Below are 26,811 nucleotides of genomic sequence, written 5' to 3' on the forward strand. Positions count from 1 at the left end.
TGGCAGGTCCCTTTACCTGCAAAGGCTGGTGAAGGGATGGATGAAAGAGCAGAGATGCTAGCTGGGACCGTACCTCCAGAGAGCCACCGGCAGAAGGCTGGAGCTGCACCCTGCTGACAAACTCTTCCCAGTGCTCCAGGATGGCGAAAACCTCGTATAGCTGTTGCCTGGCACACAGCCCAAGCGCTTGGGCGAATCCCTGAGAGACAGAAAGATGGAGGTTGGGAATGCTGAGCAACAAGCCAAGGGGCCAGGATGGGATCTCCAAGTCATTGCCATGGGCATGGGTATAAGGAAGATCTTTTCAATTCACTGGACCTTGTCCAAGGCAGAACATACACATGTAGCATCAGGGGATTGACAAAGAATGAGGGATCACTTGACAGTGGAGGAGCAAAGACCTCACCTCTCTTTCCTCTTCTTCTCGGAAATCGACCATCTCCACCAGAAGCCATAGCTGGGGCTTGATGCTCTCTGCTGGAAAAAACATCAGCACGGTGCCCCAGCACTTGTAGAGAAAGCTCTGCGAAAGAGACACCATCATGCTGGATGCATTGGGCACAGCCTGGCATGCACAGAGCCCACTGGGTATAGTTGTCTGCTTCACTGACCCCAAGCTGCCCCTGGTTAGCGACTGCTGTTCTGAACTAGGCACTGAACCCCAATTCCTTCCAGGACACTGACCTTGTCACCGGGCCGCTTATCACCGTGGGCCAGCTGGCGCCTGATACTAGTGATGAAACAGCCCAGCCAGGTGTGGTCCGAGATGAAGAAGAGAAGGTCTTCCAGGAACTGCCAGGGAAAGAAGAGCCAGTTAGAACCGAGAGGGGCCAAGAAACTGGTCCTCTCAATAGCTCCAGCCAGGAACCCACCACAGCTGGGAGGGGAGGGGAAGAGGGAGCGTGCACTGTCACCCCCCACGTCTCTCCTAATGCTTCTGTATCCTTTTGAGCTGCCCCTGGTGCTTCTCCAATTGCATCTGCTGGACTCAGCCGCTTCCTCTGTCCCACAATGTAGTGCTGCTGAGGGGCCTCTTAATCCTGCCTCAGCGTGGAGGGGGCTGGACTAGATGACCTCTTGAGTTCCTTTCCAGCCCTCCATTTCTCTGACCCTTACCTGCAGCAGCTGCTGCTCCCACTCCCTCTGGCAGAAGCAGGTCTTGTGATCTGGAAGAGATGGGCAGGTCAGTTTCCTTTGTGCTTAGACCCTTCTACTGAGGAGCAGCCTTCAACTTGGCTCTTGTTTGGCAGGGGGTGGGGAGGAGCTGCCGACTCACGGGCCCCGAGGGGACCCATGGCTCTTTGAAAATTGCTGATGGACAACAATGCTCCTCAGACCCAAACCCCTTGATGTGAAATACCCAGGAGTTCTGCTTGCCAAGATCCTTCCCCAGGATGTGAGATGTCGAATGAAGGTTAGATACGGTCCTGGAAAGGATCCTTCCTGTCTAGGCATGGGGGACTGGGCTAGATGAACCAAGGGATATGATCCTGACGTGATCCTCTCTGATTCCAAGGTCACAGCATCATATTATACTGGATTCAGAGGGAGGCCCTGGCCTCTCCCTCTCTGAGCCCAGCATCACGGTGTCCCCTCCCTTTGCTCCTGCAAGGGGAGACACTCCCTCCTCACCTTCCACATAGAGGAGAATTTCCGTCTTGTAGCTATTCCAGAACCAGCCCGACCCGGCCTGGAACATGCTCATGAGCTGGAAGAGGAGGAACATGGCTGCCCTTCTGACCTGCACCGTCATAAACGAAGACGCACCGAGCACCTGGCGGACAAAGAGTCAGAGGTGGCTGTACCCCTCCCTTGCGAGGCAGTGTGAGAAGGGAGCTCCCTACAGGTGCAGGGGGAGAGCTCAGTGATGGAGGGAAGGAGACAGCAGGGAGGTGGAGCTGACAACCAGGACAGGATTGAGATGGATATTTCAGTTGATCAGGGACACTCCATGGACCAGCTATTGGCTCCTTCCATCCTCTCACTCCTGGGCTGGCTCTAGCTCAGATGAAGGGAGACAGGATTATCCAGAGGCCGTCAGGCAGCTGCTGGGTCAGATCCTTGGCCTAGGTTAGAGCAGCACAAGGGGAGCTTGAAGCAGCCCGAAAGAGGCAGCTGGGCCATAAAGGGAATCCCCAGCTGCCCCTTGGTAAGGGAGGATGCTGGAGGCCAGGGGGCAGAAGGGGGCCTGCACAACAGTCCCTAAGGGCTCATTCCAGCTGCCTTCTATTGGAGCCGTCCGAGGGCTGCACTAACTGGTGCTGGGGGACCTGGTCCAGCCCCAGGATCGGGGAGCCAGGAAGGTGGCTGGCTCAGAGAGCTCGCTGGTTCTGTTAAATGCCGAGAGGCGCTGGGTCGATGTGCAATGAACGCGAGGAATGTGACGAGCCAGCTCCTCTGGGGGCTGCGGGGAGAAGAGCCACCACACACTGCATGCCAGCTCCAGGAGTGGCCCCTTCCCACTGAGCATAAGGAACCTCCTGGCGGTGGGTTACTCACCAGCAGCCGAGCCAGCAGCTCCTGGGGTAGAGTGGACTTGGGGCTTGACCGACACCCTGTGAACAGAAAGGGGGGGCATCCCATCAGGCTCTGGAGGGATCTTTTGCATTCATCTCTGAGCTCTACCTGTGCCCTTGACGGCTGGCTGTGTCCTTGCAGTGAGCCGGAACCAGAGCCAAGAGCTGATCCCCACCCTCACCTGGGGGCAGACGCCTCTCGCTACAGAAGGACTAAGAGCGGGTGGATAAAATACTGGGACTCACCTCTGTTCGCCTTGCCACACCTCCTGGCCAAGGGCAGCCTGCCTTCCTCCTGCATCCTCTTTACCACCTCGACCGAGGTCTGCAGGAGGAGAGGCAGGGCTGGCCCATGGGCTGCTGGGCTCAGTTGAAGGAGCAGCCCAGGCCATAAAACCTGCAGAGCAGAGAAAAGCCATCTCAGTACGGAAATAGCCTCTTCCTGCACCAGCTCTCTCTTTCCTACACTAGACAGGACCCCTGGCCTCGCCACCGCCAGCCAGACCTCTCTACCCAGCCTGAACCATGCAGCGATCCCCACCCCCTCCCCCTTCACACCTATCAGTGTCTGCCTCCAGCACCAAATCAAGTGACACATGACTGACCCCCCGCCTTTTGTTGAGTGTAGCATCATCATTGACAGCACAGTATTTCCTAACTCCAGTCCCACTGGGAAAGGCTGTGTTCTCACGGCAGGAACGCAATACACCAGCTTGATAAATAAAGAGGAGACTAGGAAACCCAATACTATCAAGTGAAACCATGACAGGCGCTCAGGGAGGTTTGAGCTCTGACCTTCACATCCCCACACAGACCTGCGCCACTTGAAGCACAGACGCAATTGCTGTCTGCTGTGTGGACAAGAGGGGGACTTAACACACACTGTGCCAGAGGGTTACACAACTCTTTGCTAGACAGTATAGAACAGTGGAGATCAGGAATCCCCGGGGGTCTATCCCCACCTGTAGTAACTAAGGCACGTATATTGGGCATGCTCAATCTGAAAGACAGTGTAGCTGAGTGCACAATACTTGGGTCTGCCTTATTAGAAATGTGGCTTCTAGTCTCAGCTCTGCCTGAAGTTACCGTGCGCAACCTCGCTGTTAATTTGTTCAGTGTGGGAAGGGGGCTGGCTAATACTTGACTGCTTAGGCTTGCGTTCTGACGCCTGGGTCAGTAATCAGGTCTGTGCAGTGTGTGGAAACCTAAGCAATAGTCAGCAGAGATGAGATTTGGATGTAGTGTCTCCCAGCTCAGTGGACTCTCCCGTAGGCACCAGGGTAGTGTGGGTGAGAGGCAGGAACTCCTGGGCTAGGGTTGGCTTTTGCAAAACAAGAATGTGATGGGCTGTATAGACCCCACCCTGTAACAGCCAGGGAAAAGTTAACAGAAGGACCAATGAAGAGGGACTGAGCTATGGAAGCTGCAGAACCAGCATGACTGACCACAGGGGATACTCGAGCGGAAGAGCCCCTGTGACACCAAACGCTGGCGTGCAGGGGCACTCAGCCGGTGAGTGTTCCCTGTTCCAAAGACCCAGGTCTGGCTCAGATCCGGGGTCCATTTTACCCAACCCCATGATGTTCTGGAGCGGGGAGGCTCAGATAAATAAGTCTGGTTGGGGCCTGTCTCATCGAAAAGCTCAGACCCAGAGAGGCCTGTGTCCAATGGAGAGGGGCAGGGTCACTTACATTGGCCATTCTGGGGGAGTCAGCCAGGGACTGCAGGGTGCTGGAGCAGAGCTGGCGGACCTCGAGCTCCATGGTGCGCCTCCCGTCTGCTTCCTCCTGAGGGTGAGAAGTAAGGGAGACACCAGGGAGATTTAGATTCGGTGGAGACCTCCGTGGCACGGTAACTCTAGTGGGCATGGCAGGGGGTGAAAATGGGGCTTGAAGAGAAAAGGCGCAACCCTGGCTGTGACTGTGCCATAAGCAGCCCAGGGTCTGTGTGGAGCCAGTTCTAGGCTCCACCCCTCTGCCTGGTGAAAACCAGATCCATCATGGCTTAGTCTCCTAAGGTGGATGATCACAGTGAGGCGAGAGAAGGAGGAAGCCAGGGGTCCTGCCCTCCCTGCGCGAGGGACAGAGCCCGGATGGCAGCTGGGAGAGGGATCAGAGAGAATGGGCTGGGAGGAAAAAACACTGTCTTCTATTTGTCATCATCTTCCATCAGTAGACGGAGGGTGCCGTCCCCAGTTCCATCTGCTTCCCAAGTCCTATTTGCTGCCCATCGCCTGCCCCTCCCCATCTGCAGCTGCCCCCCTTCCCTATCCCTTGACCCCATGTTCTGCCCTGTTCACGGACTCCCGTCACTAAGGTCTCTGCGGATTCTTACCGTGCTGTCGAGGGTCAGGATGCACTGACGCACCAAGAAGTCAATTAAGGGTCTTGAGGCAGATTTCTCCAAGAGCCCATGCACCCCCATTGTCCTTATAAAATAAGCAAGGGCTTCTCTGACCTGCCAGACCCAGACAGAAACAGAAATGATTTGCACACAGTGTGGAGGGACCTTGTCCCCTCCCAGTCCAGGCTGGGATCCTTTCTCAGCGGGGGGTTTGGTGAAATACTGCTAGGCAGCCCAGAGATGACAATGCAGCCGGAGCCCTGCAGGGATTTTCTCCCCCACCTTCTGCCCTACACTATGGAGCACTGATGGGTCATGTGTTTCGATGCACAGGGTCCCGGCAGGCTCTGCACTGGCAGGCAGACATTCACTAGCTTTGGCCGCGTTGGCCATGGTTCCAGACTCACCCGTATGCTTGTGCTCTGCAGGATTGGCCCCAGGGCTATGAACAGCTTCTCGGTATTGTGCGTCATTTCAGAAACTGTAAGAGACACAGACACACGGCTCGTCAGGGCTGATGTTAAACCGGGGTGTGCAGGGACCTGAGATCTCAGGAACCTTAGAGCAACCTCAATGTCCCTACATGACCCTCCAGGCAGGTTACCCCCATGGGTAACCAGCTGCATCTGCCCACGCTTGCAGTTCCAGCAGTGACTGTCCTCTCTCATTGCCGCAGCATCGGCTGAGGGGCTGCAGGACTTGGATTATCTACTGCAGACAAGTATAAATGACCCCAATGAGGCCCAGTGCTAAGCGCTGCTAATTGCACAAGAGGCCATAAGACATCAAAAGACGAGGCCTCGCTGTGGGGTCACTTACTGTTGGATCGGACTATCCGGTCCAGAATGAAGAGACTGGCACAGGTCTCCTCTTCCTCGTCCTTGTTCAGCCTCCTGAACAGGAACACAAGCAGCTCCACCAGGAACAAGCGAGCTGCAGGAAGAGGAGTGAATCAGAATGGGGTGGGTGAATCATAAAGGGGAAGGGAATATAGTTCTATGCCTGGGCTCTGAAATTCCGCAGGCTCTGGGAAATCTCCTTCTCTGGGAAAGGTGAATGGGTTTCTTACCCAGATGGACCAGAGAGTCCAGGGCCTCTCTCCGCTCCTCCAGGTGCTCTCTGGGGAGATGACACACCTAAGGGAAGAAAGCAACACCAGCAAAGGCAAACTAGATCAAGTGTCTCTCAGGCCAAGCCCTCGGATGGCAGAGTGAAGGGGTGAGGGTGGAGAGGCAGATTCTAATTCCCATCTAAAGAACAGGCCAGCAAGCTGGATCAGTCTATGAGTGACGCCGAGGCTTCGGGGGCCGTGGCTCATGTAGAAGCAGAGTTTGACGGGTCAGGAACCGAAGATGTGGAGCGTTGGAACAAGGTGTGGGATGCTGATGTTCCCGGTCAAAGGGGGTGAGGTGAGTGGGAGGAAAAGAAACCAAAGGAGAGTTCTCCAGGATCCATCCCCCAATGGGAACAGGATGAGGCAGGGACAGCTCTTCCCACAGCCTACCCAGTTTAAGCCAACAGGCCCCGGGATTTTGCCTGAGTGATCCCAGCATCTCTTACCATGGAGTGGAGTGCTGGGAAGAGGGTGCCAATGTCCTTCTTCAGGGCAGCCTCATCCATGTCCCTCACGCAAGCAAGGCCCTGTGCAAGAGAAGAGACGCAGGACATGGCGATGACGTGTCAGGCAGACAAGCCCCAATGTGTAGAGTCTCCATCAGCAGCTGGGTTACCACAACCCAGACTTGGAAGGAATAAAGTTATGGCCCTGGTGGAGAGCAGCTTCCAGCTGGTGCCGGTCTCTCCCTTCTCTGGGAGGGGCATTTGACCCCTTGGTTTGCACTAGCCTAGTATCACTTATGGTTGGTTCAACTGGATAGTTGTACCTGGCGCCAGCTGGGGTGGTGTGTGCTGAGAGGATGGCAGGGATGGCGGGGCCCGGTTTGGAAGAGCGGGGCCTGCCCTGATTACTTATCACTACTGATGTTATGGCAGCGCCCAGAGGCTCCAGTCAGGATCAGACCCTGTTGCACTGGGTGCAGCACAACGCAGCCAGAGACAATGTCTGTCCTGAAGGGCTGACAGTCTCGGGACCCACGCAGACAGGTCAGGGATGGGGAGACAGCATCCAAGGGCTCCTCCCTGCCCCCGTGCTGGGCTGAGGAAACCACGCGGGAGCTTGGAAGGGAGAGCTTAATGTCCCTTCATGCGGCCTTACTAGGGGCCAAGGATCTGGCCCATTGTCTCTGCCTGCTCACCTCCTACAATGGTCACTTCCAGAGTGTACCAGGGATGTATACTCCTGCTTTCTGGCCTTGGGCCAGCCACTTCCCCTCCCGGGGCCTTGCTCTCCGCAGGTATAGGCTGGGCTAACAGCTAACCCTGCCCCGGGCCCAGGGAGAGCTGAGTGCGCGGGACACTCTGGGGAGAGGTGAAGCTCAGGATTATTTCTCTCCCTGGTTCCCTAATGCAGCCCATTGCTGACCAGCCAGCAAAGAAGAAAGAAAGCAGAGCCAGGTGCTGGGAATGGAGTCGCCTCTCTCCTCCTGTCTGCAACACCTGCCCTGGCAAGGGGGGGGTCAGAGCATGTTCTCTAGGGCCAGAGAATGGCAGTGAATCTGGGAGCAAGAGATGAGGAAAGGGGGTCAGAGCCTTAGAGGGTCAGTGTGTCGTGGGAAAGGCAGTAGGGGGCGGGAGTCCAGGCTGAGTTGGTGATGGAGGGAACCTTGTACCATCTGTGCCATGGGCACTTCCCCAGTGTGCTGTGGATTTCCCGCTCTCTCCTCACTCACTGTGGTCTTCCTTGGCATTTCCTCCTCCTTGCTGATTGGGGCGAGCTGTCCCCTGGGTGACGAATAGGCCTTTCGCTTGGTGCCTAAAATGAACCAAAGGAAATTAAGGTTGCTCTTAAGCAAAGTAAGCAGTCATGGGATTAGAGGGAAGGTCCTCTCATGGACTGTAGCTGGTTAAAAGACAGGGTAAGAATATATTTTCAGTTTTCACAATGAGGTAAATAGTGGGGTCCCCAAAGATCTGTACTGGGGCCTTTGCTGTTCAGGGGTAAAATGGTGAGGTGGCAAAATCTGTGGATGATACAAAATTACTCACCATAGTTAAGTCCCAGGTAGACTGCAAAGAGTTACAAAGAGATCTCACTAAACTGGGTGACTGGGCAACAAAATGGCGGATGAAATTCAGTGTCAATGAGTGCAAAGTAATGCACATTGGAAAACATAATCCCACATACAAAATGACGGGGTCTAAATTAGCTGTTACCACTCAAGAACGAGATCTTGGAGTCATTGTGGATAGCTCTCCGTAAACATCCACTCAATGTGCAGCGGCAGTCAAAAGAGCTAACAGAATGTTGGGAATCATTAGGAAAGGGATAGATAATAAGACCGATAATATCATAAAATGACTAGGGAAGTGTTATTTACCCCTTGACAGAACACATGAACCAGGGGTCAGCCAATGAAATTAATAGGCAGTGGATTTAAAACAAACAAAGGGAAGTATTTCTTCACACAATGCACAATCAACCTGTGAAACTCATTGCCAGGGGATGTTGTGAAGGCCAAAAGTATAATTGGATTTAAAAAGAACTAGATAAATTCAAGGAGGATAGGTCCATTAATGGCTATTAGCCAAGATGGTCAGGGATGCAATCCCATGCTCTGGGTGTCCCTAAACCTCTGATGGCCAGAAGTTGGAACTGGATGACAGGGGATGATGGATCCCTTGATAATTGCTCTGTTCTGTTCATTCCTCTGAAGCACCTGGCATTGGCCACTGTCAGAAGACAGGGTACCGGGCTAGATGGACCATTGGTCTGACCCAGCATGGCCATTCTTATATTCTTATGAAGAGCCACTGGGGAGCTGAGCTGGTAGAGGGAGCTGCCTGGTGGGTCAGTTCCCCCTTTACTGGCACCCAGGCTGCCCGGTGATGATTCCAGTGCTGCCCTGTGGCAGCAGGGCTTTAGCCCAGCGTGGGATGGCACGGAGGCTGGCGTATAAGGTGGAGCAGAGGGCAGTGGCTTATGTGCAGAGCAGAGCACAGAGCCTGGGTGGAGTCTCTTCTTGCCCTCTCAGCACTGGGGTTTGGCTGTCACTGTGGCTGCTTTCCCCCGCTTTATTCCTGGCACTCAATACTGGGCATGGGCCTACCTGGATCAGGAGGCTCAGCACAGAAAGTGCTGCAGTGGCTGCCCGTTCCTGCAGCCAGGGTTTGTGGCGCCGGGTCTTGTTTTTGGGCCGCCTTCTGCTCCTCTGTGTCTGTGGATACAGGCAGACGGTGGGTTAATTTCCCGCAATCATGGTCACTAATAGAATGCCCTGGGGGCGACAGGGACATACAACTGTGTGGGAACTGTCTGCACCTTATGGAACCCCTGGCGAGGGATTTCCACCAATCACTGCCCAGACAGTGTCATGTTACTTAACACTGAGATCGGGCATTTCCTCTTCCAGTCCCTTTACAAACATTACCCACACCTTCCAGACCCCAGTGAAGATTGTCAGTCTTGTTAGCCCCATTATGAAGCTAGGAAAACTGAGGCACTGAATGATCCCGTGTGCACTGGGATGGAACTTCCTGATGGGACAGAAATAGACATGTGGTGATTTGTCACAGCGAAAGGCTGTTGACTCCTACCTGGGACAGAAGAGTCAGTGAGGCCTGGCTGGCTGGAGTCCAGATTTGTCCTGTCCGTTCGGAAAGGTGTCCATCCTGTAATTCAGAAGGGCAGTGGTGGGGTGAGGTGTCATGTGACTGATTCTATGTAAGGGCAATAGGAATCAGAGAGGAACTGGGGTAAATCTGTATCGTGGGGGACGCTTCTGGGCAGAATTCCTACTCACCAATAGTCTGAGTCAGTCTTTGGCAGAGACGGTCCAAAAACCCCATATTGACTCCTAAGACAAGAACCAATGTAAACAGATCACAGGAGTTTCTCTTCTACTGCACAGACCTCAGAACATTCACACCTCACTCTTGGGAGGCCAAGCTAGTGCTCTGCTCTGGTGCCCGGTGCTCTGCATTGCCATGTGGAATGAGACCTAGGCTCAATTCTCTGTGCTGGTCTGCGGCTCCCAAGATGGCTGGAATTGCTCCAGGTGGGGGGGAACCTCCATTTACATGGGGAGGTTCTCTGCTTGACTAGGGGCTTTGAAGGGGATTCCATTGGGTCCCCCTCAGCCAGAAGGACGTAACTCATGAGATGGAGAACCCCAAGGAGACAGAGACATTGCAAGGATGGAGGTAGATGTACAGAGCTGCAGCACTGAAATGTGGGATCCCCCTTCCTTGGGGATAAAATCTTTGTGGTACCTCTCCTCTTCCTTGGGATTCAGCAAGGCGGCTCTATCACCTAGAGCATTTGGTTCCATGAGGTATTTGAGTTTATGAGGTATGTTCTGACCAAGAAGTTACCTATTCTGGCCCACCTCACTGCACAGCTACCAAACCAGCAGTGCTTGAGACAGAATCTGATCATGTCTCACAAAGCCATTTGTAATATACATATGAAAAACGTGGGCATCTCAGTCATGAAAAATGCATTGGTGTCTGTTTCCAGGAATGGAATGTGTGTGCTCAGTAGCACCCACAGTTCCAACCACAGCCATGGTTGCTTGACACACAGTCAGCCAGTTACAGATCACAATGATCGTTTGCACAAGCAGTCACTGCAACTGCTTAGCTAATTGCTGCAACCGTGCACACGAGTTAATAAGCAGTTTTTCATAGATTCATAGACTCTAGGACTGGAAGGGACCTCGAGAGGTCATCGAGTCCAGTCCCCTGCCCTCATGGCAGGACCAAATACTGTCTAGACCATCCCTGATAGACATTTATCTAACCTACTTTTAAATATCTCCAGAACTGGAGATTCCACAACCTCCCTAGGCAATTATTCCAGTGTTTAACCACCCTGACAGTTAGGAACTTTTTCCTAATGTCCAACCTAAACCTCCCTTGCTGCAGTTTAAGCCCATTACTTCTTGTTCTATCCTTAGAGGCTAAGATGAACAAGTTTTCTCCCACCTCCTTATGACACCCTTTTAGATACCTGAAGACTGCTATCATGTCCCCTCTCAGTCTTCTCTTTTCCAAACTAAACAAACCCAATTCTTTCAGCCTTCCTTCATAGGTCATGTTCTCTAGGCCTTTAATCATTCTTGTTGCTCTTCTCTGGACCCTCTCCAATTTCTCCACATCTTTCTTGAAATGCGGTGCCCAGAACTGGACACAATACTCCAATTGAGGCCTAACCAGCGCAGAGTAGAGCGGAAGAATGACTTCTCGTGTCTTGCTCACAACACACCTATTAATGCATCCCAGAATCATGTTTGCTTTTTTTGCAACAGCATCACATTGTTGACTCATATTTAGCTTGTGGTCCACTATAACCCCTAGATCCCTTTCTGCCATACTCCTTCCTAGACAGTCTCTTCCCATTCTGTATGTATGAAACTGATTGTTCCTTCCTAAGTGAAGTACTTTGCATTTGTCTTTATTAAACTTCATCCTGTTTACCTCAGACCATTTCTCCAACTTGTCCAGATCATTTTGAATTTTGACCCTATCCTCCAAAGCAGTTGCAATCCCTCCCAGTTTGGTATCATCTGCAAACGTAATAAGCGTACTTTCTATGCCAATATCTAAGTCGTTGATGAAGATATTGAACAGAGCCGGTCCCAAAACAGACCCCTGCGGAACCCCACTCGTTATACCTTTCCAGCAGGATTGGGAATCATTAATAACTACCCTCTGAGTACGGTTATCCAGCCAGTTATACACCCACCTTATAGTAGCCCCATCTAAGTTATATTTGCCTAGTTTATCGATAAGAATATCATGCGAGACCGTATCAAATGCCTTACTAAAGTCTAGGTATACCACATCCACCACTTCTCCCTTATTCACAAGACTCGTCATCCTATCAAAGAAAGCTATCAGATTGCTTTGAAATGATTTGTTCTTTATAAATCCATGCTGGCTATTCCCTATCACCTTACCACCTTCCAAGTGTTTGCAGATGATTTCCTTAATTACTTGCTCCATTATTTTCCCTGGCACAGGGATACCTCAGTGGTTTGAGCATTGGCCTGCTAAATCCACGGTTGTGAGTTTAATCCTGGAGGGGGCCATTTAGGGAACTAGAGTTTAAAAAAAAAAAAACTGTCTGGGGAGTTGTCCCCCTTTGAGCAGGGGGTTGGACTAGATGATCTCCTGAGGTCCCTTCCAACCCTGATATTCTATGACTCCACAGAAGTTAAACTAACTGGTCTGTAGTTTCCTGGGTTGTTTTTATTTCCCTTTTTGTAGATGGGCACTATGTTTGCCCTTTTCCAGTCTTCTGGAATCTCTCCTGTCTCCCATGATTTTCCAAAGATAATAGCTAGAGGCTCAGATACCTCCGCTGTTAGCTCCTTGAGTGTTCTAGGATGCATTTCATCAGGCCCTGGTGACTTGCAGGCATCTAACTTTTCTAAGAGATTTTTAACTTGTTCTTTTTTTATTTTATCTTCTAAATCTACCCCCTTCCCATTAGCATTCACTATGTTAGGCATTCCTTCAGACTTCTCGGTGAAGACCGAAACAAAGAAGTCATTAAGCATCTCTGCCATTTCCAAGTTTCCTGTTACTGTTTCTCCCTCCTCACTGAGCAGTGGGCCCCCCCTGTCTTTGGTCTTCCTCTTGCTTCTAATATATTGATAAAAAGTCTTCTTGTTTCCCTTTATTCCCGTAGCTAGTTTGAGCTCATTTTGTGCCTTTGCCTTTCTAATCTTGCCCCTACATTCCTGTGTTGTTTGCCTATATTCATCCTTTGTACTTTGTCCTAGCTTCCATTTTTGAAAATCCACTTATTAGATAGTCTGTGCCCCGCTGTGTTAATTTCCCAGCATATATCTGGATAGTTGAAGTCCCCCATCACCACAAGATCTTGGGCTTTGGATGATTTTGTTAGTTGTTTTAAAAAAGCCACATCCACCTCTTCCACCTGGTTAGGTGGCCGGTAGTAGACCCCCTAGGATGACATCACCCTTGTTTTTTACCCCTTTTAGCCTAACCCAGAGACTCTCAACACTTCCGTCTCCTATGTCCGTCTCCACCTCAGTCCAAGTGTGTACATTTTTAATATACAAGGCAACACCTCCTCCCTTTTCCCCCATCTATCCTTCCTGAGCTAGCTGTACCCATCCATACCAACATTCCAATCATGTGTATTATCCCACCAAGTTTCGGTGATGCCAACAATGTCATAGTTGTATTTCTTTATTAGCACTTCCAGTTCTTCCTGCTTGTTAGCCATACTTCTCGCATTTGTATATAGGCATCTGAGATACTGATTTGATCTTGCCTCCCAGTTTTGCCCTGACCCTCCTTTCTCTCTGCCATTATAGCCCACGCTCCCTCCTATTTCCGACCCATCTCCCAGGTCTCCATGTTCTCCATTTACCTGTGGGCTTTGCTCACCTGTCCCTGTCAAAGCTAGTTTAAAGTTGTGGACATCCTTCTGAATTTTGAGGCTAATGAGACATTTATTCTCATAATAACTGTTGTGATTCTCTAATATAGCACCCTGCGTTAATATACCACTGTTCACCCTGAAGGATCCCACGAGAATTATACTGTTTGCACAAGCTAGAACTAAACATTATGTTAGTTTATGTGTCATTATATAATGCCTGCATCTGTAATTTTCACTCTGTGCATCTGAAGAAGTGTTTTTTACCCACGAAAGCTTATGCCTAAATAAATCTGTTAGTCTTTACGGTGTCAGCGGACTCCTTGTTGTTTTTGTGGATACAGACTAACATGGCTGCCCCCGATACTAAACATTATGTTGATTCTGTAAAAGACAGTGCAGATGAACAGCAACTTTGGCCTTGGAAAGGAATTCTGGCTGTGTATCACGCCGCTTTCTGCCTACCTGGACCAGGAGACTCTGTGACAGGTGGGTTGCCATCTCTGGCTGACACTGCAGTCTCTTGCACTGCTGTGTCTGTCAATAGAAGAGAAGGGTTAAATTTCTCCATTAAAGGTCTCTGGTTGAACCGCCAGGGGAATGATGTGAATGATAGTGCTGAGGGGAAGGGAGTTTTGTGTACCCAAAGCAGCAGGTTCCAGTCCTCTTGTGACACTTCAATGAACCTGATTTCACTGAGTAACAAATACAGTCACACCTGGGTCACCAAAGAACTTTCTCAGTTACAGAGAACACCTGTGTGACCCAGAAAGGAGCGATTCTCTAAACAGAGGCAAAGCCACCCCAGCTCTCCTTCTCACTGTCACAGGTTGGGGCCAACAATCACAGCCCCCGACTCTCACACAGTGCGCAATGGGGTTTCAGCAGTGCAGGGGATGGGGACTAGTTTGCAGCAAACACAGCTTGGAGGATTTAGAAATCTAGCGCGTGCAGTGCCTGGGGAGGGAGAACCGCAGGGAGATGGAGACTCCAAGAGCCCTCCTCATTCAGGCAGTGCAGACCACAAGGCCTCTGGAAAAGTCGAATGCCAGGCACAAGCAGAACCTCAGTAATGGGAAGGAGGGGGCCGAATCACTGGAGGGAGTTGGCAAAGGGCAGGTATAGCCTATAGGTAGCGCCCTACCAAATTTACGGTCCATTCTGATCAATTTCATGGCCATAGGATTTGAAACTCAATTTCAGGTTTTCAGATGTTCACATCTGAAATGTCACAATGTTGTAGTGGGGGTTCTGCCCCAAAAGGGAGTTGCGGAGGAGTCGCAAAACTGTTGTAGCGGGCTTGTGGGATTGCCACCCTCACTTCTGCGCTGCCTTCCGAGCAACCAGGGTATGTACCCGGAGGGGGGTCTGATCTCCCCTGCGAGGGCGGCTGTGCAGGGGAAGTGCCAGTTCCGTCCCTCCCCAGCCCAGAGGGGACTAGCAGCTGGAGCCAGGGGCATGGTAGTAGCCTGCCCTTCCCCAACCCTCCAATAGCTAGATTTCATGGGGGAGGTCTGATTTCATGGTCCATGACTTTTTCATGACTGTGAATTTGGCCTACCTATGGGATGGTTTAGGTTAAGAAATAAGTAGAAAATAGGTCTGGGGCCTAAGTTAGCTTAAGTGTAGAAGAGTTTAGAAAACTGAAGTTGTTAGTGTGAGGAAAGTTAGCCATAAGTTGGAGATCCTGTTATGGGAAAGTAAGAGTTAGCAAGGACATGGCCCGGGGTTATGCTACTGTTAGGTTTTGGTTATAACTGGCTTAAGCAGGGCTTTTAATGAGTGTTTTTGAGAATTGTGACTGTTTTATTAAAATGTTATCTATACTAATAGCATGGGAAGGATATTGGTGCAGATGTTAATGTAAACCACGTGTAATGTAAAGAGTCAATAAGGAGGCGATGGAAATATAATTAGTGTAAGGGGCAGTTGCACGTTCAATAGTATGAGAATGGCTTCTACTGGGAGTTGTTTTGTTAATTCGGTGAGCGCTCCAATTAACGCCCCAAGGGTACCGTTATGTCCCAGGGTTCTAAGGCTGTACTTCACGCTGTTGTCAGTGGACTGATCCCGCATTGATCCACAATACAACAGTTAGTGTTGACAGTGTAGGTGGTAATTGCGCACCTGTTTGCTTAACTAATCGTTTTATTTTTGAATTAAGTTTGGTTTTATCATTCATAGTGTCGCCTAAATACATTTTCTGTAACTGACCTAGTGGCTTGAACCTGGGTTTTGTTGCAGCCTTATCTGTAACAACTTACTATGAATTGGAAACATTTCAACATGAAGGTTCCAGAAGGTTACGCAGGAAAAGGGGTGAATCTGAGGAGTCGGTACCCCTGTTTCCTACTTACCTGAAGCAGGCCCAGACAGGGAAGGGCTGCAACACTCAGTTGCTGCTGTATCCTCCTTCCCCTGGTCTGTGGCTGTGGATAAGTGCAAAGGGGTGGGGGTCATTTCCTCCTTTCCTGGTCACTGATAGAAATCCCAGGGGGGTGAGGTAGACAATACATATGTGTGGGGAACTAATCACACTGCAGGGCACCTCTGGAGAGGGACTTCCACCAGTCACAGCCAAGAGCATTTATATTGCACACCCATTGCCAAGGCATTTGACAAACACCTCACCCCACAGGTAGGGAGCGGAGATAACATGGGCAGGGGCAATAGGGGCCAGGGGGAAATTTGGGGAGAATCTGCCCCAAATTCTTCCCTAACCAGCAGGATTCCATTAGAGATTTTAGCCCAAGAGGCCAGGACTTCCCCAGCTCTGCTTGTCCCCGCTTCTCTAGTTAATAACAGATCTCCCTCAGGAGACAAGGAGAGTGCAGACAAGGCCGGGATGGCAGTGCTGCATTGGGGTCCCACCAGAGAATTCCCTGCCAGTCCAGAAGGGCTAGAAATGTCTGGGGGTTTAAATAAAACTAAAATGCTGCAAGGAACCTTGGAGAAAACAAACCTCCTCCATCAGGAGACCCTGACTCCCCAAGCACATGGAGATTCCATGCAGATTCCCAGTGGTCCCCTGCAGGTAGCTCTGGACAGGACAGCAATGGGGGGAGAGGAGGGTCCATTTCTGGGGAGAATTCCTACTCACCTCCAGACCGGCGCAGCAGTCGGCGGAGGTGGCCATAAAGATCCATATCGGCTCCTAAGACAAGAACCAACATGAATGAGTCCCTGGGGCTTCCTTCCCATGACACAGAGCCCACCATACTCACACATGGTTCTAGGTGGGCCAAGGGGACCCAGGCGTAGTTCTTTTGCTGCCTGCCTGGCTGGAGACAAGACTGCTATGAGGTGGTGAGACCTCAATATTGATGTAAAATTTTATTAATAGCATTATTATCACTTCTTTTTATAATGTTAGGTCATTACAAACATGTTTGTGCCTTTACTGAACATTCAAACCTAGCTATAAGTATATTGTCACCAGGAGGCTTGAAAATAGAACAGTAGCCCAGTTTTAGTTAGCTAGGTTATAAAATGTTCACGCTAATCAAAGAAATTGCAGAAGTCTTCAGCTTTCTGTCATCCAGAAACATGCAAATGTCCGGAAAATAACATCTCCTTGACCACAAAACTGTTTATGTCCCCCAAGAGTGTCTGTACAAACTTTAAAAGGCAGCTGTGCTCATTTTAATCTGCTTTAACTTTTATACAAGTTTCTTTCTGTGCTATGTTTAAAATATGTGTTGATTATTGGCATTTCTGCTTTGCACAAAATATTTAAGAGAAGTTTAATTGCTATAACAAACCGCTTGTAACTCTAAGGAACTTGGGTCAAGAGTCAAACCAACCAAAAGAGTGTTTTATCTACACCAGAACACTTCTGTCTTCTATAAGCTGCCAGTTTATTATAGATCTAATCCTTTATCTCAATAAAACAAATGTTATAAAGAGAAATGTTTTAGGAAAGATCTGGCCCTGTAGGAGAAGGTGAGGATGTTATTTATGTTGGATATTCCAAAATGAATGTAGGGATGTGTTAGAACAATAAATCTAGGCTGTAAAGTGGGCTCTACCAGCCCCTCTTTGCAAGAAAACCCTCTGCTTGTGTCCTTAAAACTTTAGAGAAGAATGCGTGTAGTTGAGAAAAAGTTTTGTAGAAAACCTTAGTTGATTTCTAAACTATTGAAATGGCAAACTGTTTTGGAGGGCATATTTGCATATTTGCAAAGTATTTTAACTGAATGCAAAGTATCTAATGTGGTTTTCTAATATCATTACTACGTGTGGTAAAATGCATTATGTACTAACATGAAATCTAATGACCTTGCTCAGCTGATTACCAATATAAGAAGACATTTAAGTCTAGACTATTTATTATATTAATGGGGAAGTAATTAGTTACTGGCAGAGCTCTAGCCACTCCTTCCCCCAACTCAGAAAGATAAGAAGAAGCATCATCAACAATTGTTCTAGAGAATCAACAACTTCTTCAATCGTATTTAAGCTAAAGACTCGTTAAGAATGATTTAATTTTAAAAGACTGCTTCGAGAACTAAAAACCTGTACATAAACCACAGGTTTGGACTTTTTAAAAACAGAATTTTGAACCCTAATGAAACTGAAGAAATATCTCAGAAAATGAACTGAATAAGTTAAGAGTTAAAAGACTAAATTTGAAGATGTTCTGAGAATCTCTCCAACAAAAACAAAGGAAATATAACTGTCAAGAAAGACGTACAACCCTAACACATATACACATTAACAAACTACCTGTCCATAAGATGAAGAGGCTCCATGAATGTAGGGAGCCAATGAAAGGGTGAGAGAGGTGTGTTTTTCTAAAATTGCACAGAAATAGGGAAGAGACGAGTATAAAAACTCTAAGTGAGCACCCTGCACACGCTCTGCGACCCTGCTCAAACTCAACTCATCCTCTCCCTCTCTACAAGCAAGCTGACACAGACAGAAGAGAGAAGACTCGGGAAGAAACCAGCCCAAGGAAACCTCCCCAAAACTTCAGCATGTGTTGGTAAGAGAAGTTAACTAAAACCCTGCCAAGGGATTAGAGTTATAAACTCTTGCAACAGTTTTGTTGTGATATGGAAATGCTGTTGTAATTTAAGATGTTAACAGTTTCTCCTGTTAACCACTAAATGCTTAGACCATGCATTTGGGAAAGAGACAAGGGCTAATCATTGGGAAACGGAGAAATAGTGGGATTTAACTGAATTTAAGATTCTAAATATTTTGTTAATTGGCCAGTCTCAAGACAGCTCCTTAAATGGTTTCTTCTAACTAAGTAATTTTACTACTTTCTTCTATTTCAGAGGATTGAGTTAAAATTGCTTACTTTGCCCATCTATATAAACAGTCTAGTTATTAATAGGATCCGCCTGCTCTTAAAATTATGTTGCCCATCCATAAACAGTCTTAGTATCTATGACTCACAATAATTTTGGGAAAGAAGACCTTGGTTTCAATTTACCAAAAGAAAAGTGCCCCATCAAAGGCAAGCCTGCTCACAAAGGTGTAATCTGTTAAAAGCTCTCCAGAGAGAAGCATACAGATGAGACTAGACAGAAATCAGCCTTTTATCATTTGTGTTCTGTCTTTTGTTGTTTTGTTTAGTGTTTTCTTTTCTTTAAATAGCCATGATTAATAACAGTGATTATTTTGCTTGGCTTTAATCACGGTGTCCGCTAAGGTATGTAAAAGAGCCCCTGTGACTAAACTAGTGGAGTCACACCCTGAATTGTCAGAAAAAGAGAGAGTAAGAACTAGCCTAGCATTTCTTGTTTCTCTAAACTAAATATTTGTACTAAGTTTTGGGATAAAATTACTTGACATCCAACACAATTTAAAATGACCCCTTTCCACCCCACACCGAGTTCATGGCAGTATGGACTGGTTTAAATCAGAGCAAGTCAAATCAATGATTTTCATTGTGATTTAAATCAGCAAGCACAGGAAATCTTGATTTAAATCAGTGATTTTAAACTTGTTTTCCATTTTTGCTTTTTAGATATTTACCTAAAGAAAGGCTGATTCTCAGAGCTTGGTATAATTTCGTACTTCTTTTTCCTAACCCTGAGGATACACTAGGAAAGGTCCCTCACCCCTGTGCTGGGATGGTCGAGCCACAGAAGAATTTTGATGTCTCACATATAATCGCAGATGACAGTGAGGATGTGGATTTCTCCACGAGTTCTGTGTAAACAGATGCTATGCGCTCCAAAAAACGCTCCCAACTGTCTGAAAAGCAGAGCCCAGACAGCCGTGTGCTCCCTCCTCCAGCTCCCAGAGCACACTGAGCCACAGGCTGCCTGCCCCCTTTGTGACACAGGGCCACTGTTGACATCACAGAGGCAAGGTGGGCTGGGGCTGTCTGGCTAGGGCCCTTGGGGTTTGCATCCCCCAGATTGGATTAAGGGAGGATTGCTCTTGGCTTTTGTTGGGAATTTTAATCCAAGGGAGCCCCGGGGCCTCCCCACAAACCCTGTCTGTATAATGTGTCATGAGAAAAGGAGATTCGACCACAAGGTGCAAAATCATTCTGTGTCAGTCCACTCCAGTATCTTGCCTCTTGCAGCAGCAAAGGGGAAGGTGAAATGCCCACAATGTACCTGGCCAGCTTTGCTATTCTCTGACATATGGGTAAAAAATTCCTTCCTCACCCCTCAGTGACCATGGAATCCCTGAAGCATGAGATTGGACTGGCCGTCTGTCTCAGCGTGAGGCGCTCCAATTGTTAGTCCAGCCACAGCTGCATCGGTGCCCTGGGCCGAGAGAATAAAAGGGCTGAGAAGATTCTTTCCTAAGGATACACACAGAAACTAAATCCCATTCCTAAAGTCTGCAATAAAAGGCAGTCAGAGCGCAGGACCCGTGGGTATTTATTGAGTCCCAACAGCATGCTGGGGGCTGTACAACACAGGGGAGGGCACAGGCCTGACCCCAAAGAGCAGCGAATCTCTTGCTTGGTTTATTTGATTTCCCATTCTCCTGAGCAGGATCTTGTTTACGCAGGAACTTGAAGGAAGAGAGGGAAGTTTGGGGCAGGAGAAAGGGAGAATAATGTTAGCCTGAGGAGCAGCGTGGCAGGGGGTTGGCAAGGGAGAGCCAGGGAAGGACACAAAGGGAATGGCTGGGAGAGTGGCGAGGGAATGAGCCCGGAGAGCTAGGTGGGGAAGAAGTTTGCAAAGACTCAACAAGGAGCTGCACTCGGGTGCTGAATGGAGCTGAGCGAATCAGTGACTTTTCAGTTTGGGGGCCAGTTGGAGAAATACAAAAAAAATAAATGTTGGTTCGGTTTGGCCTGAAACAAAATTGTTTTGGTTTTTCGTTTCAGGTTGTTTGTGGGTGTTTTTCAACCCTCCCCCCACTTTTTTTAAAGTTGCCTCAATTTCAAAATGAAAAGTGACAACATTTTGCTGTGGAATGGTCCAAACAGACTGGTTTGACTTTTAAAACAAAACGTTCCCTTTTTGTGTGTGGCTGAAAGGATTTGCTGAATTCGCACCCGGTTTGGGTGGCCCTGAGAGATGCATTTTTGGGGAATTTGCTAGCTCTAGCGTAGGACCTGCGAGGGAGCCAGGGGAGGGATCAGAATGGGCTGGTCTGACGGGTGAGATGATTTTACAGCGGGCTCTGAAGGGGAATGAGAGGAGATGTGGGGGGAGGGCAGAATTAATGGGATGGGTGATCAAGGCCTGGAGCAGGTGGGCTGGAGAGGATGAGGGGGATTGTAGAGACATGGTAAAGGAAGGTAGGGTTACCATATTTCAGCAAGCAAAAAAGAGGACGTGAGGAGCCCCGCCCTAGCCCCGCCCCTGTCCTGCCCTAGCCCCGCCCCTGCCCTTCCCACTTCCCCACCTCAGAACCCCCAACCCTCGTCCCCTGACTGCCCCCTCCTGGGACCCCTGCCCCTAACTGCCCCCCAGGACTCCACCCCCTACCTAAGCCTCCCTGCCTCTTGTCCCCTGACTGCCCCAACCCTTATCCACACCCCAACCCCCAGACAGACCCCTGGGACTCCCACGTCCCATCCAACCACTCCCCACTCCCTGACAGCCCCCACAGAACTCCCGACCCATCTAAACCCCTCTGCTCCCTGTCCCCTGACTGCTCCGATCCCTCTCCCCACCCCTGCCACCTGACAGCCCCCCCCCAGAACTCCCAAACACCCCCCTCCCCGCTCCTTGTCCCCTGACTGCCCCCTCCTGGGACCCCTGCTCCTAACTGCCCTCCAGAACCCCACCCCCTACCTAAGCCTCTCTGTTCCTTGTCCCCTAACTGCCCCCTCCTAAGACCCCCCCCAAATGCCCCCCAGCACCCTACCCCCTACCTGTACCCTGACTGCCCAAAACCTTATCCACACCCCCACCCCCAGAAAGCCCCCCCACGTCTCTTGACTGCCCCCTCCAGAACCTCCCTGCCCCTTCTCCGACCCTTTGGCCCCCTTGTTGTTGGCCTTCGCCTAAAGTCTCTGTGAGCTTGCTCAGGAACGGCCTTTGCCGTTCGTCCCGGCACTCTGGGGAGCAGGGGAGGAGGAGCGGGGGAGGAGCTCAAGACAGGGCCGGCTTTAGCAAGAGCGGGGCCCGATTCCTGGGGGCGTGGCTTGCCGTAAGCCCCACCCCCAGGAATCGGGCTGCGCTCCGGCCGGAGCTCCAGCCGGGGTCGTGGGGCTTGGGTCTGGCCCGGAGCCGCTCAGCCGGGGCCGGGCTGGAGCTGAGCCGGGGGGCCGGGCCCGAGCCGAACCGGACCCGAGCCGAGCCGGGGGGCCGGACACGGGCCGGGGGGCCGGGCCTGAGCCAAGGGGCCGGGCCTGAGCCGGGCCCGAGCCGAGTTGCGGGGGCCGGGCCCGGCCCGAGCCAAGGGAGCCGGGCCGGACCCGAGCCGAGCTGCGGGGCCTGGGCCGGACCCGAGCCGAGCCGCGGGGGCCGGGACGGAGCCGAGCCGAGCTGCGGGGCCTGGACCGGGCCCGAACCGAGCCGGGGGGCCGGGACGGGCCCGGGACGGGCCCGACCCGAGCCGCGCCAAGCCTTGGGGGCCGGGCCCGAGCTGAGCCTTGGGGGCCGGGCCCAAGCTGAGCCGCGGGGGCCGGGCCCGGCCCAAGCTGTGGGGCCTGGGCCGGACCCGAGCCGAGCCGCGGGGGCCGGGCCGGGCCCGAACCGAGCCGCGGGGGCCGGGACGGGCCCGAGCCGCGCCAAGCCTTGGGGGCCGGGCCCGAGCTGAGACTTGGGGGCCGGGCCGGAGCCGAGCCGAGGGAGCCGGGCCGGACCCGAGCCGAGCCGCGGGGGCCAGGACGGAGCCGAGCCGAGCGGGCCGGGACGGCGCGCTTGGCCAGAACCGGGGCCGGCGCCCCGGGGCCGGAGCTGCTGGAGCCGGAGGTGCTCGGCTGGGGCCGGACTGGGCCGCGCCGCGCCTCCCCGGAGCGCTTCTCACGTCCCCCTCCCACACCCCTGACTCAGCTTACCAGGTGCTGCCTGCCCGCCCCTGCTTCTTTTCAGACTTCCCGCGAATCTCTGATTCGCTGGAAGCAGGGGCGGGGGAGGAGCAGGGGGCGGAGCGTTCAGGGGAGGGGAGGAGGGGGAAGTGAGCTGGGGGCAGGGTGGAGAGCTGTGGCGCGGGGTCCTCTTGGCGCGGGGCCCAATTCAGCCGAATCGGCTGAATCGACCTAAAGCCGGCCTTGGCTCCAGACTGCCGGAGGCGATCTGCGAATGCAGGGAGGGAGGGAGTGATCTCAGCTGCAGGGGGAGGAGGGGCTCTCTCTGGCTGTCGGAGCCCCATGTAAGTGGCACCATCCGGCCGGCTGCCCTGTTAGCCGCGCGCGCTCTGCATGGGGGCGGGGGAAGTCCGGACATTTACAAATTCCCCCCGGACGCTATTTTTAGCTCAAAAAGCCGGACATGTCCGGGGGAATCCAGACGAATGGTAACCCTATTCCAGGAAGGACTGTTCAGGAAGGACAGGCAGGGCAGAAAAGGTGGGGTAGTTGCATTGTAAGTAAGAGAGCAGTATGACTGCTCAGAATTCCGGTATGAAACTGCAGAAAAACCTGAGAGTCTCTGGATTAAGTTTAGAAGTGTGCGCAACAAGGGTGATGTCATGGTGGGAGTCTGCTATAGACCACCAGACCAGGGGGATGAGGTGGACGAGGCTTTCTTCCGGCAACTAATAGAAGTTACTGGATCGCAGGCCCTGGTACTCATGGGAGACTTTAATCACCCTGATATCTGCTGGGAGAGCAATACAGCGGTGCACAGACAATCCAGGACGTTTTTGGAAAGTGTAGGGGAGAATTTTCTGGTGCAAGTGCTGGAGGGACCAACTAGGGGCAGAGCTCTTCTTGACCTGCTGTTCACAAACCGGGAAGAATTAGTAGGGAAGCAAAAGTGGATGGGAACCTGGGAGGCAGTAACCATGAGATGGTCGAGTTCAGAATCCTGACACAAGGAAGAAAGGAGAGCAGCAGAATACGGACCCTAGACTTCAGAAAAGCAGACTTTGCCTCCCTCATGGAACTGATGGGTAGGATCCCCTGGGAGAATAACGTGAGGGGGAAAGGAGTCCAGGAGAGCTGGCTGTATTTTAAAGAATCCTTACTGAGGTTGCAGGAACAAACCATCCCGATGTGTAGAAAGAATAGAAAATAACAGTGAAATCCTTGCTGATCTTAAACACAAAAAAGAAGCTTACAAGAAGTGGAAGATGGGACAAATGACCAGGGAGGAGTATAAAAATATTGCTCAGGCATGCAGGAGTGAAATCAGGAAGGCCAAATCACACTTGGAGTTGCAGCTAGCAAGAGATGTTAAGAGTAACAAGAAGGGTTTCTTCAGGTATGTTAGCAACAAGCTAATGTACTCAGTGCTTTTTTTGCCTCTGTCTTCACGAACAAGGTCAGCTCCCAGACAACTGCACTGGGCAGCACAGCATGGGGAGGAGGTGACCAGCCCTCTGTGGAGAAAGAAGTGGTTCAGGACTATTTAGAAAAGCTGGACGAGCACAAGTCCATGGGGCCAGATGCGCTGCATCCGAGGGTGCTAAAGGACAGGGCCGGCTCCAGGTTTTTTGCCGCCCCAAGCGGCGAAGTGGGGGAAAAAAAAAAAAAGATAAAGCCGCGATCGGCGGCACTTCGGCGGCAGCTCTGCCACGCCGCTTCATTCTTCGGCAGCAATTCGGCAGCGGGTCCTTCACTTCGAGAGGGACTGAGGGACCCGCCCCTGAATTGCCGCCAAAGACCCGGACGTGCCGCCCCTTTCCATTGGCCGCCCCAAGCACCTGCTTCCCGCACTGGTGCCTGGAGCCAGCCCTGCTAAAGTAGTTGGCGGAGGTGATTGCAGAGCCATTGGTCATTACCTTTGAAAATTCATGGCGATCGGGGGAGGTCCCAGATCACTGGAAAAAGGCTAATGTAGTGCCCATCTTTAAAAAAGGGAAGAAGGAGGATCTGGGGAACTACAGGCCAGTCAGCCTCACCTCAGTCCCTGGAAAAATCATGGAGCAGGTCCTCAAGGAATCAATTCCGAAGCACTTAGAGGAGAGGAAAGTGATGAGGAACAATCAGCATGGATTCACCAAGGGCAAGTCATGCCTGACTAACCTAATTGCCTTCTATGACGAGATAACTGGCTCTGTGGATGAGGGGAAAGCAGTGGATGTGTTATTCCTTGACTTTAGTAAAGCTTTTGATACGGTCTCCCACAGTATTCTTGCCGGCAAGTTAAAGAAGTATAGGCTGGATGAATGGACTATAAGGTGGCTAGAATGCTGGCTAGATCGTCGGGCTCAACGGGTAGTGATCAATGGCTCCATGTCTAGTTGGCATCCGGTATGAAGCGGAGTGCCCCAAGGGTCGGTCCTGGGGCCGGTTTTGTTCAATATCTTCATTAATGATCTGGAGGATAGCATGGACTGCATCCTCAGCGAGTTTGCAGATGACACTAAACTGGGAGGAGTGGTAGATACTTTGGAGGGTAGGGATAGGATACAGAGGGACCTAGACAAATTAGAGGATTGGGCCAAAAGAAATCTGATGAGGTTCAACAAGGACAAGTGCAGAGTCCTGCACTTAGGACAGAAGAATCCCATGCACTGCTACAGACTAGGGACCGAATGGCTAGGCAGCAGTTCTGCAGAAAAGAACCTAGGGGTTACAGTGGACGAGAAGCTGGATATGAGTCAACAGTGTGCCCTTGTTGCCAAGAAGGCTAACAGCATTTTGGGCTGTATAAGTAGGGGCACTGCCGGCAGATCGAGGGACGTGATCGTTCCCTTCTATTTGACATTGGTGAGGCCTCATCTGGAGTACTGTGTCCAGTTTGGGGCCCCACACTACAAGAAGGATGTGGAAAAATTGGAAAGAGTCCAGCAGAGGGCAACAAAAATGATTAGGGGTCTGGAGCAGATGACTTGTGAGGAGAGGCTGAGGGAACTGGGATTGTTTAGTCTGCAGAAGAGAAGAATGAGGGGGGATTTGATAGCTGCTTTCAACTACCTGAAAGGGGGTTCCAAAGAGGGTGGATCTAGACTGTTCTCAGTGGTAGCAGATGACAGAACAAGGAGTAATGGTCTCAAGTTGCAGTGGGGGAGGTTTAGGTTGGATATTAGGAAAAACTTTTTCACTAGGAGGGTGGTGAAGCACTGCAATGGGTTACCTAGGGAAGTGGTGGAATCTCCTTCCTTAGAGGTTTTTAAGGTCAGGCTTGACAAAGCCCTGGCTGGGATGATTTAGTTGGGGATTGGTCCTGCTTTGAGCAGGGGGTTGGACTAGATGACCTCCTGAGGTCCCTTCCAACCCTGATAGTCTATGATTCTATGACTGGCAAGATTGGGCAGCAGCCTGGATGTGGGGTTGGGGGAGGGGGAAGGGTAGAGTTGTAGCTGACCCCAAGGTTCAGACCGTGGGGTTGATGGAGAGGAGGGTGGCTGTGGGGCCGGCACTAGGAGGGGAGGGTGTGGGGCAGCTGGGCAATGCAGCTCTCCCAAGGGCTAGTATGAGGTGGGGGCAGAGAGGCAGCCATAGCCTGGAAGGTTTTTGTATTCGGTTTAATGGAATATATTGGCCTCGAGATTGAAAGGTGTTAACATGACTCCTGCCACTGTACAGCACTAAACAGTGAAACAAGGCTTGGGATTTTGGAACACACAGACATTGGTCTGCTTAGTCTCCCAGCAAACACCCCCTTAAAAATCTTTGTAACCTTTTATTAAAGACACAAAACAAGAAGGAAACAGTTCACACATTTGAAATGTAGGGTATTGAGTGAGGCTTTTGTTTTAACAATATTCTTTTGCTATAGAGAGTTTTTAGAAGGGAAAAGCCCTGTCTGGAGGTCTCTTTGATGGTATTACAGATGGTAATAAGTGTCCTTTGTTTTTCTCTTTGTTATTTTGGGTTTTTTGTTTGCTTTTGTTTGGTTGGTTTTGGTAAAGAGAAGGAGTTAGTTGAGATGGGCTGGATCTGTTGTTGCAGACGGCTGCTGTTTCCGAAAAGACAGAACAAGCCAAAAACACACAAAAAGG

The 26,811-nt window shown here is 50.8% G+C and overlaps 1 protein-coding gene across 1 annotated transcript in view; it reads right to left on the reverse strand.

Annotated features, from left to right (window-relative positions):
• Positions 1 to 16,475, reverse strand: part of LOC135885055 (maestro heat-like repeat-containing protein family member 1) — a 40,154-nt gene extending 23,679 nt beyond the window's left edge. Inside the window, exons 1-16 of the mRNA XM_065412693.1 lie at positions 16,430 to 16,475; positions 9,026 to 9,133; positions 7,649 to 7,731; positions 6,420 to 6,500; positions 5,929 to 5,995; positions 5,679 to 5,792; positions 5,267 to 5,340; positions 4,851 to 4,973; positions 4,208 to 4,303; positions 2,763 to 2,913; positions 2,500 to 2,555; positions 1,633 to 1,774; positions 1,117 to 1,166; positions 685 to 792; positions 407 to 523; positions 74 to 199 (exon numbers count right to left, since the gene is read on the reverse strand). Of these exons, the coding sequence (XP_065268765.1) occupies positions 74 to 199; positions 407 to 523; positions 685 to 792; positions 1,117 to 1,166; positions 1,633 to 1,774; positions 2,500 to 2,555; positions 2,763 to 2,913; positions 4,208 to 4,303; positions 4,851 to 4,973; positions 5,267 to 5,340; positions 5,679 to 5,792; positions 5,929 to 5,995; positions 6,420 to 6,500; positions 7,649 to 7,731; positions 9,026 to 9,133; positions 16,430 to 16,475 (1,542 nt within the window). The remainder of the gene's footprint in view (positions 1 to 73; positions 200 to 406; positions 524 to 684; positions 793 to 1,116; positions 1,167 to 1,632; positions 1,775 to 2,499; positions 2,556 to 2,762; positions 2,914 to 4,207; positions 4,304 to 4,850; positions 4,974 to 5,266; positions 5,341 to 5,678; positions 5,793 to 5,928; positions 5,996 to 6,419; positions 6,501 to 7,648; positions 7,732 to 9,025; positions 9,134 to 16,429) is intronic.
• Positions 16,476 to 26,811: the final 10,336 nt, after the last annotated feature.

This window comes from Emys orbicularis, chromosome 10, assembly GCF_028017835.1.
Source record: "Emys orbicularis isolate rEmyOrb1 chromosome 10, rEmyOrb1.hap1, whole genome shotgun sequence".
In the NCBI taxonomy this organism is placed as follows: domain Eukaryota; kingdom Metazoa; phylum Chordata; order Testudines; family Emydidae; genus Emys; species Emys orbicularis.